General features: G+C 45.7%; 1 protein-coding gene across 1 annotated transcript; it reads right to left on the reverse strand.

Annotated features, from left to right (window-relative positions):
• Positions 1-7,572: 7,572 nt before the first annotated feature.
• On the reverse strand, positions 7,573-8,483 carry LOC133838158 (uncharacterized). The gene is made up of 3 exons (XM_062269155.1): positions 8,269-8,483; positions 8,125-8,199; positions 7,573-8,054 (listed from the first exon to the last, which is right to left on the reverse strand). Exons 1-3 carry the CDS (start codon positions 8,399-8,401, stop codon positions 7,801-7,803), a joined length of 462 nt encoding a protein of 153 aa, XP_062125139.1. The 5' UTR covers positions 8,402-8,483; the 3' UTR covers positions 7,573-7,800.
• Between the last annotated feature and the right edge of the window lie 2,346 nt (positions 8,484-10,829).

The following is a 10,829-nucleotide window of genomic DNA, read 5'->3' on the forward strand; positions in this document are numbered from 1 at the left end:
TATAACATAGAGTGCAAAATTCATCAGATTATCAGTCAAAGCAACTAAAACACGTAGTAAGTAGAAGTATTTCATTAATAACTTCGGCAATTTTTGAGGAATGACAAAGACTATATTTATTATAAAATCGCGACTGTAGCTTCAATATTTGGCTTGTTATTTGAGTTTTTTATACCCGCTACCCATAGGGGGGTAGAAGGGTATTATAACTTTGTGCCGGCAGGAAATGTATGTAACATGTAGAAGGAGGCATCTCCGACCCTATAAAGTATATCTATTCTTGATCAGCGTCAACAGCCGAGACGATCTAGCCATGTCCGTCTGTCCGTCTGTGTGTCTGTGTGTCCGTCCGTCTGTCCGTATGAACACCTAGATCTCAGAGACTATAAGAGATAGAGCAATAATTTTTTTTCGACAGGATTTGTTATGTTTGCACGCAGATCAAGTTTGTTTCAAAATTTTGCCACGCCCAGTTCCGCTCTCGCAAATCAAAAAAAATCGAATAACAAGCGTAATTTCAAAGCTAGAGTTGCGAATTTTGGTATAGATAATAATTACTATAGTAGTTATGATTCCTGAAAATTTGGTTGCGATCAGATAAAAATTTTGGAAGTTATTGAAGAAATACTTTTGTATGGGCAAAAACGACTACCTACTAGGGGTCTTAGTTGCTTTGGCTGACAATCTGGTATATTGTGCCGTCTATGGTATATTTTGAATGCGGTACTACACCGATATACCAAACATACCATTCGGTATATTTTTAGTATTTTTTAGTATATTCGGTATATTTTGAGAAAAATACCGCAAAATATATTTCTTTTATTAAAAATGGGTAGCGGGTATCTCATAGTCGAGTACACTCGACTGTAGCTTTCTCACTTGTTTCGATTTGACTTGATCTGCGTGCAAGCATCTATATCCTTTAGAGTCTCTCGGCTGTTAACGCTGATCAAAAATATATATACTCTTTAGGGTCGGAGATGCTTCCTTGTGTCTGTTACATTTCCTGCCGGCACAAAGTTATAATACGCTTCTACTGATAGGTAGCGGATATAATTATATTAACACATGGAGAGCCGTGGCGCTGGTGCTTTTACTTTTGCCCTCTACTACTCTTAGGCCCAAAACAATAAGTGCGGTCTTGAAGCAAAAACTTATCATTCTCAACAGCATTATTCCGACCCCAGAAGAGCCGACCGTTGCGATTAAAACCCCATAGTCTCTTCGGCTCATTTCGAAATTCGAACGCCGCGCGAGTTATACATTTGTCAACACTTTCCCATTCCCCACCACTTATTCATAAACAATACTCAAAGCGGTCACTAGGGTCACCGGGCTTACAATCATCTTTAATGTGACAGGAAATAAACATAAACAGATGCCAAGTCAAGAGCGAATATGCAAAGGCCGCATATTGACATATGTATATCTAAACATACATATATCCACTTAATTCAATTCTGTAAAGAGAAGCAGCCAGAATAAAGTAACCTATAAACAAAAGAGTCGCTAGCAGATTTAACATATAATAGAGTAGCTGCATTGTCTTAAGCTCAGTTTGTACCACATCATCAGTGAACCACTTACAAATAAAATAAAACTTTAATAAAGAGTGCTGTATTCATTGGGAAAAAGTCAAATTCACTATATAATTGGCGCAGCCGGTCTTAACGGACTAATTAATAACACACTAAGAGTGATTTTTGGAATTAAGTCATCAAGACAAAACTAACCAGAATTATAAAAGTGACAAACAGAGTGCATAACAAGTAATAAAGTTACAGTCGAGTGTGCTCGACTGTGAGATACCCGCTACCCATTTTGAATAAAAGCAAAATATTGCGGTATTTTTGCAAAATATACAAAAAATACAAAAATTATTAAAAAATTACCAAATTGTATATTTGGTATATCGATATATGTAGTACCACATTTTAAATATACCATAGACGTCACAATGTACCATATTGTCAGCTAACGCAACCCAGACCCCTAGTAAGTAGGCGTTTTTGCATATACAAAAGTAATCTGCGGGGTCGGAAGGGTGCGTGGCAAAAATTTGAAACAAACTTGATCTGCGTGCAAACATAACAAATGCTGTCCAAAAAATATTATAGGTCTATCTCTTATAGTCTCCCTCATTGTAATCGGGTAGCAGATTTCTACTATGCGCTGACGTTTCAGGTACTGCCGATCCTTGCTGAGGACTCTGTTCCTTATCTTACGGGCATCTTTAAATAAGAAGCATAACCCATGGTACGAGGTGTCTGGCGGCTAGACTGAAAACGCTATGGGAGGCTCCTAAGAATAAAATTAGCCAAATATCTTGGATGGAGCATTTTAAAAAATCAACTCGGCTGGGATGTCAGCCCAAACGTCGGTGGAAGGCGTGACTGCTACCACCGCCGGGCACGGGGGGGGAGAGATCCTCTCTGCGTGTCGCCAGCGGTCACGCCTCTAATGCGGCGGGTGCAGGCCAAGTCAGTTTTAACAATACTGTCACAACCAACAACTCGAGGTTGTTGCGCGCGGGTGCCGTTGTCATAGCCGGCTCGGACCAAGAGAACGCTGCATCATCCTCTACGGTGGAGGACGTCGTCCTCTTCAGAAGGAGGAGGCCAAAAATAAGGCGGCGACCCGCATTCACGCTAGGCTTAGTGGCGTAGCTAGCCTGTCCGTCCAGGACAAGGAGAGACATGCCTGGGCTAATGCGTGGATGCGTAAAAACCAACTTAGCCCCCTCCCAAAAGACAATAAGGCGCAGGCCGGTTCTATCGGTTCTGCCAACTCGAAGGTGGTGTCCACGGCAAGCAAGCGCCAACGGTCTGCTGAGAGTCCCAAGCAAGGGGCTTCAGTGAGCAAGAGGCAGCACCTGGCTCCACCAAAACACAGACAGTACCAGACACAGACAGAGAGCAACGGGCCAAGTTGGACCATTTCGTCCATACCGAAGGCTAAGGTCCTGTTCCCTATGTATATCTGTGCAGGGTGAGCGAGCACTTTAACTGCTTAGGAAGCAGAACCCGGCTATTCCGACGAGTGATTGGTCCGTGCTGAAGGTTGATGAACCTTTACCCAGTGGTGGGCAGCACGTGATCATTCAGATCAACAAGGAGGCCGAGGATCTGCTTTATAAGCGCACCGGCAAGATGGCGTGGGGCTTAGGGAGCGTGTACCTTCGCCTCAAAAAACGTCATCCGAACGACCAGGACACCCACACGCTGAGGTCGTAGTACGAACTGGGCGAAATTCTACAGCCTTGTTTTCAAGTCTCTTGGTCCGCCGTGCACCATCAACTCGGTACAGGACCTAGAAACAACTGTTAATGTCCTCTCAGAAGGGCAACATTCCGCGTTTCGCCAATCTTGTAGGGTCTCAAGACCGACGACAAGATCGAAGCCACCCTGGTGGAACACAGATCTCTCATCGCTACGTGGTGAGCTTGCTAGCATGCTTCAACTTGCTAAGAAGGCGGACAACATATATGTCTGGGACGAGTACAGGTCTCTGTACCGATCATCTAAAAGGTCTTCATGGAGAACCTTTTGCTCAGACCTGGACAATATTAAAGATACCTCCAGACTGAGAAAGCTGCTGTCCAAGCAGGTTTCCAGTCCTAGTCTGCTCAAGTCGGGCGATGGAGTGTGGACGAAGAGCAGTGCTGAAACTCTTGAAGCATTGCTCTCAGCTCATTTCCCGGAATGTATTGGAATAGAGAACAGTGACTGGCAGCTCATTCCTAGTCTCCCAGTTTTGAGACCCCCTGCCTGTCTAATCATTGACAATAAAATAATTTGGGCTAATTTCGACTCCTTTGCGAAGGTCAGGTTGGCCGGTCTCGATGGAATTTCGCCAGCAATGCTGCAAGCCAGCAAGCCCACGATTGTTCCGTGGCTATCGGGAATCTATTCGGCGTGCCTCGTATGGGGTCATATCCCCACTATTTGGAGGACATCAAAAGTCATTTTCCTGCCCAAGGCGGGCAAATGCAGTCATGTGGTCCCAAATGACTTCCGGCCAATCAGCCTAACTTCTTTCCTGCTAAAAACTTTGGAAAAGCTACTTGATTTGCACATCAGAAGCAACTCAATGCATCTGTTGTCCCCTAATCAGCATGCGTATACTAATGGAGTAGCCGTCCATTGAGACGGCTCTCCATGCTCTAGTAGCCTCCATCAAAAAAGCAGTCCATTATAAAGAATATGCCTTAGCTGCATTTCTAGATATTTCAGGCGCCTTCAATAACGTCACTACTGACGCTATTATGAAGGGCCTTACCTCAGTAAACACGGCTCCAGCGATCCACGGGTGAGTCAACCGCCTTCTTTGCGACAGGCGGGTGGTGGCTATGTGGGGTGATGCGGCTATTACAATGGAAGTGCGAGATGGCACTCCCCAGGGTGGGGTTCTCGCGCCTCTCCTTTGGAATTTGGTCGTAAATAGCCTTTTTTAAAAATTCATTAGACGGGCCCCCATTAAGATAAATGGGAGATGCCCAACTACCCTCAGTTCTGCAATGGAACTTACTTTACGGGAAGTTAAAGCATGGGCCGAATCAGCCGGGATCAGCATCACGAAGAGGTATAAGGTACCTGCGTAGTCCCCCCAAAAATAGGCTGCACTATGCTAAACCCGAGCCAAGCAGTAAAATACCTAGGTGTGGTCCTGAACAGCAAACTGTCATAGAGGCGCAACGTGTTAGAAAGGGTGAAGAAGGCTACCAGAGCCTAGTACATGGCGAGAAAGATGCTTAGCTGCACTTGGGGCCTCTCTCCTATTCTTATGCGGTACATATACATCTCTGTTGTTCACTCTATCCTCATCTATGGTATTCTAGTGTGGTGGCAAGATACGGAAAGAAGTACGTACCTATCCATCATGGAAAGGACACAGCGTCAAGCGCTACTGTGTATCACAGGCGCAATAAGGTCGACGCCTACTAAAGCCCTCGAGGTAATAGCTGGCGTCGAACCGCTAAACACATACGCGCAATCCATAGCCGCAAAATCGGCCTTTAGGATTGCTGCAACAGGCAACTGGGTCTACTAGGCTATGTTCACAGCGCCATTGGTAGGGAGACTAAATCAGACTTGGACCCCCCTTACCATTACCGACCACATTAACACAATATACATAGAACCGAACTGCTGGAGGGAAGGAACCTCTTCACCGACGGGTCGAAAATGGAGGAAGGAGTTGGTGCGTCCGTATACTGCCCAGATTCGGAAGTCTTCGCCATTGGCAAGGATGCAAAAGTGGCTCGGGGTTTACATCACAATTACAATTCGATTAATATCTTTGTTGACAGCCCGGCTGCAATAATATCAATGAATTCTGATGTGATTAAGTCCAAAGTTGTCCTGGACAGCAGAAGAGCAATAGAGTCGCTGAACACATCTGTGGTCGTGCGTATCTATTGGATCCCAAACCACCAGGGCATCGATGGCAACGAGATCGCAGACTCTCTCGCCAAAGAGGGAGTGGGGCTCGATGTCGGTAACATGTACAATGTTCCGATATCCCTGCGAACTCTAGGCCGAGAAATTGAGGTGCGCTCAAGACTTCAGAGGGACGCGAGCTGGCGCAATACCAACTCGTGTAAAACTGCAAGGCTGATGTGTGCTTCAATAAACAACAACCAAACCAATTTCGTCATGGAGCTTTTAAGGAAAGACTGCAGACTAATGCGCGGCATATTAACTGGTCACTGTCTGTCGGTTGTCCATGCTGTTAAGATGGGCATCGCGAACAGTCACCAGTGTAGGAAATTCAACGAGTCCGGAGTCAAGGAAACACTTGAGCATCTTCTCGGTAGATGTCCAGCGTTATCCAGACTCCGGATGATATACCTTGTTACGCCGTTTCATAACGAACTTCGTGATGTTTCCCGGCTACCACCCAGGACGCTGCTAGTCTTTGCCAAAAACGCATCCATACTGTGCGGCTTCTGAGATGAAGACACCCTCTACCGGTACAGCTATGGACCTCTACCGGCCGGTCTAACCTAATCTAACCTACATCACAAGTGGGATCGCCACAGCCGCAGCATCCTGAAAACGTGCTACAAAATAATAAGTTTTTGGAATTGCTGAAGGCCATGCAGACGCCGGTTAACACTACAACAACAACAGTGCACGAAACTTCTGTGACGCTGCCTACGTTTAACCCCGAAGCTGCTGGCGCTGACGCGGCAGCGTGGTGCAAAACTGCGAATATGATCCTAAATGAGCGTCCATTAAAGGGCAGTGCATTGGTGATGGCTCTAGGTAAATCTTGAATTGGTAGCGCGTTGCAATGGCTGTCGCAAAATTTGCTTTGCTGGAATGACTTGTTTACAATTTGAAGAACTATTAATGCAGAAATATGAAAGCGTAGAGACGTCAGCCGCTATTTTGTTTAACATGTTAAACGGACGCCCGAATGCAAACGAGTATTAATCGGTCTACTGTTGCGGCTTTGTGACGTCATTGATGACAGCTGAAAAAGTCGCAGTGTCGCTCGTGATGGTACACGCATCGCAAATTGACACAAGACTACAGAGTCTCCTGTACACAAAAACTCCAGTCAAATGTCATCATTGTGGCAAGCCTGGGCACAAGATGCTAGAGTGTCGTAAGAGGACGGTGCAGCTACAGCAAATGGCAGTAGCGTTAAGAGAGTCGTCGTGTGCTGTGTCAAACACGCAGGGAGTGCAGAGTGCTCATTGATTAAGGATAAATTATGTAACAGGATTGCTGGCAAATGAATTAATAATACGGTAAATTTAAGAGGCATAGGAGAAAATATTGTTAAAAGTAATGTGCAAATTCAAACCACAGCACAGTTAAAATTTCTGAATTTTATCTAGAGATATAATTTCATGTTGTAAACAATGACTACTTTAAATATGACATAATGATTGATCGGGAAACATTATAAAATGGTTTTGACATTACAATAGACTCAGAAAAGCTATCCATATATTACGTAATCACGTTCTCTGCGATTTTTGGTCTGGGATTTTCATCAGGGCCAACATCGGAAGTTATAATAACCGCAGGCTTCATCGGTCCTTGCTATTGATTTAAAAGACTCTAGCTTCACAATACTGTCGAAATTATAGCATGAGTTCCAGCAGTATATGAAGAATGCTTTCCACTCCTTATGCTTATAAATGTGGGCCAGAATAACCAACTGTTTTCGGGTCTCCCAGTTTTTGTGGACTTATGATTACACCCGCATAAACTGATGGGATAAGCTTATGCCTTGGGGCAACAACATAATCGTGATCTGGCAGCTTGACCTTGTATTCAAGATGCATAGGAAGAGGTGCTTGCCTATTTGCAGCAGTCAATCCAATTGGCACCCTAGACGTGTCGTCTTGTGACAAAAAAACACTTGAGCACGACCGAGAACAGAGGCAACGCTTTCAAGATATTTTATAGATGCTGCAGCAAAATATTCATCTATATGCTGCTTGTGATAATCTGTTTGGGCTCGACAAAGCTTTACCGGTATCGTTCTCACATGACGTTTTCCTTCAATCGAGGAAGAGCTTCTAGGCAATAGTCTTCCGATAGGTTGCGATTCTCGACAAGTTAAACCCTTCTTTTTTGAGCTCTTCATGGAGATCAGACAAGGTTTTTACACTTCTGGCAGGGTTGGTGCGCCTCCTTTCATCAGCTCCACTTCCAAACATGGCTATCTCCAAAATAGTTTTATGGAGAAGCGGTTGACCGTCTTCAATCGGGGTTCTGCCGACTGTAGATCGTTGGCTACAAAAACTTTTAGCATCAGGAATTTCCTCAAATAGGCAACTCAATTTTTGTTGTTTATTCTGAGCTTCTTTTGAGCTTCTGCAATTTGTTGCTTGCGCTTGAGTCTTTTTCTTTCCTTCTCAATTTCTTGCCTAGTTTTATCAAGCTCCTTTTGGATTTCGTTAGACATTGTTGAATTATTTGCCTGCGCTAGGACTGCTGCTCTCTGAGTTAGGGATACAATATTTGCCTTTGCCTTTTCCTGCGCAGGCTTTCTGTAGCTTTCGCTGTTGACATTAGTTGTTGTCTTTTCATCTACAATAGTAAAGTATTTAAGTGTTTTAGTTGGTCTGTTAACTAATATTTTTGATTATTATTTACTTACCATGTTCATTTTTTAGATCGATGGAATTGTCATTTGAATCGAGCACTGATTGAGGAATATGATTTCCATTTTCATCTAAAATTTAAATGTTTTTGGGTGATTTGTTCTTTAACCAATATTAAAATAGTTTTATTATTCACTTACCTTGCTGAGACCTTAGATCAGTAGAATTTTCATTATCGATCACTGAGTGAGGAACATCGTTTTTGGGAGTACATACATTATTCTGTAAATAGTTAAAAAAAATAATAATTTTTCCACCAACATGCAAAAGCATGTGTTTGTCACAATTTATAACACAATTTTTTTTATTTTGACAACATTATGAATGCATATGTATAGCGTACTAAATTAAATATATTAAAAATATCGTACATACTGTTGTGGTGGCGCAGATAGCTTCCAGAGTTTCCCTTTCCCGTAATTAAATAAAAACACTCGCGTTTTATATGTCATACATATATTTAAACTTTCGGGTTATTGGACAAAAGAAACGCACAGAGTTGCCGACGGCATTTTGCAGATCTAGCGCCGATCCCTTGCAAAGCTCGGCTCTGCGGTGGAGAGTTGTGGGAGAGAGTGAAGTTGAGCGCACTGGATCTCGAGTGCTTTCTTACGCGTGAGCGCATTGCGGGTGAGCGAAAAGCATCGAGTGCAGTTTGGTCGGCGGAACGGATAGTGTGCCACTCACCTACAATGCGCTCGCATCAACATTCTCCCCCCCTTGCAATATTAGGATTGCACACAATATCAGACTTGGGAGGATACCCGGCAGGACAATATAAGGATAGATAGAGTGGGTGATGTCTTGGAGCGCAACGATGCCGTGCAGACCGCTTCAGCGCCCATGCGAGTGATGGAAAGGCCCAAGGCCCCTGGCATCGACTCGCTGATGCGGCTTATGGGACAACACGGATCCAAAAGCACTCGTGCTTCGAAAGCCGCCGTCCCCGTGCTAGCCTGACCGCCGCGGTGGGGAGTATACTCATTCCTTTGCACTGGAAAGTGCCGTCAGTGTTATGGCGGGGCTAGGCACGGGCCTGGTGAGTTGGCCTGTGGATGCCGGCCTGGAAAACGTTGACATGGGACGTCGTTGGTGGTTCTCCTCTGGAGGGTGCCGGGTGGTCCCGTCGGCTCCTGGGCTGGCGCGAGGTTGTGCCGGGAGGCACGAAAACTCCGCGCGGAGTGACCGGTGCCATCGGTGCCGGGGAAGAATTCGTCTCCGGCCGGGGGCCTAACAAAGGATCGAGCTTAAAGGTGCGCTCGACGGACAGTCGAGCCGAAAAGGTTTTCGAGTGGGGTCCCGTCACAGGACCGATCTTAGAGGTTCGGCCGACGGAGAGTCGAGCCGAAGGGGTCAAAAACGATTTTGAGTTGGGGCCTAACAAAGGCTTGCGTTTAGAGGATCGTTCGACGGACAGTCGAGCCGAAAGAACTGAAAAAGATTTGGAGGGGGGTCCTGTCACAGGACCGATCGTAGAAGTTCGATCGATGGACAGTCGAGTCGAAAAGTAGGAGATGGACTTAGAAATGGATCCCGACACTGGGCCGGTCAGGATCCAATCGAAAATGGTCTCTTGACCAATGAGGGTCCCACAAGCGTTCGGACGAGAGCCGCCAAGAAGAACGGATGGGAGGATATCTGCGCCTATTAGCACGTCTATCTGCGAACTCTCATAGAACTTGGGGTCGGCCAGCGGTATGCTTGGCAAATTGTCGTGGATGGTTTGTGGGACAGAGCATGAGGGCAGTTTTCCTGCTAATTGAGGAAGGACAAAAGCCGACGCCTCAATCTGCAGATCTGGTCGCAACGGGGAGCCAATTAGGAATTGGCAATGCTTTCGGGGCTGGGCTGCTACAGCTTGAGTCAGCCCAGAGACGTGGGCTTGAACAATCGCTCAGAAATGAAGGTAGCCTCTGATCCAGAATCGATAAGAGCCCGTGCTGTATGCCGAACGCCGGGATGGCAAATGTGAACAACAGCTGTACTCAGCAGAACACCTTGTGTGTTAACTGCCAGAAAAGATTGCACATTAGCTGACTGGGAAGGAGTGGACTGTATACTAGGAGAGGGATTAGTGACTGTCGGCGTCGGGTTGACTCGATGCAAGAGTGTATGATGACGACCCTTGCACGTAAAACAGCTGTGAGCACTTGTGCCAGTACATGGCCTCGTGCGAAACAATTTAAGCACAGCTTGTGCTGCTTGATATGGTTGACCCTTTCATTGACACCCATCTGGAGAAAGCGAGGGGACAATCGAATCGGATGATTCTTCCGGGAACAGAAATTGCAGGTCTGGGTCTTAATGGTCACCCTACTCTCAAAAGAGTTGTCCTGCCTGGAGACGGGGGCCTCCTTGCGTGAGGTTCGTGCTGGATGACACCTCCGCTATCGCTTCTAGGGTGCGATGCCGCTCTAGAAGAAAAGCGTTCATGTCAACCCACGTTGCAATATCGCTCTTGTTTTGGATTGACTGTTCCCAAAGAGAAGGGGTCAACTTGGGGAGCCTCGAAGAACCCAAGAAAAACAGGATGCAATCCCAATTCTTTGTGTCGATTTTCGAGTGCTCTAAGGCTGTCAGGCACCCTTGAATGGTGCTCTGCAACTCCTGAGTAGCTGCACCCGACTCTTGCTCAATGGCGGGCAAATTGAACAAAATTCTCAGCTGATGCAACCGTTTGTTCTCGAATCGCTCAGTCAAG

Source organism: Drosophila sulfurigaster, chromosome 2R, assembly GCF_023558435.1.
Source record: "Drosophila sulfurigaster albostrigata strain 15112-1811.04 chromosome 2R, ASM2355843v2, whole genome shotgun sequence".
NCBI lineage: Eukaryota > Metazoa > Arthropoda > Insecta > Diptera > Drosophilidae > Drosophila > Drosophila sulfurigaster.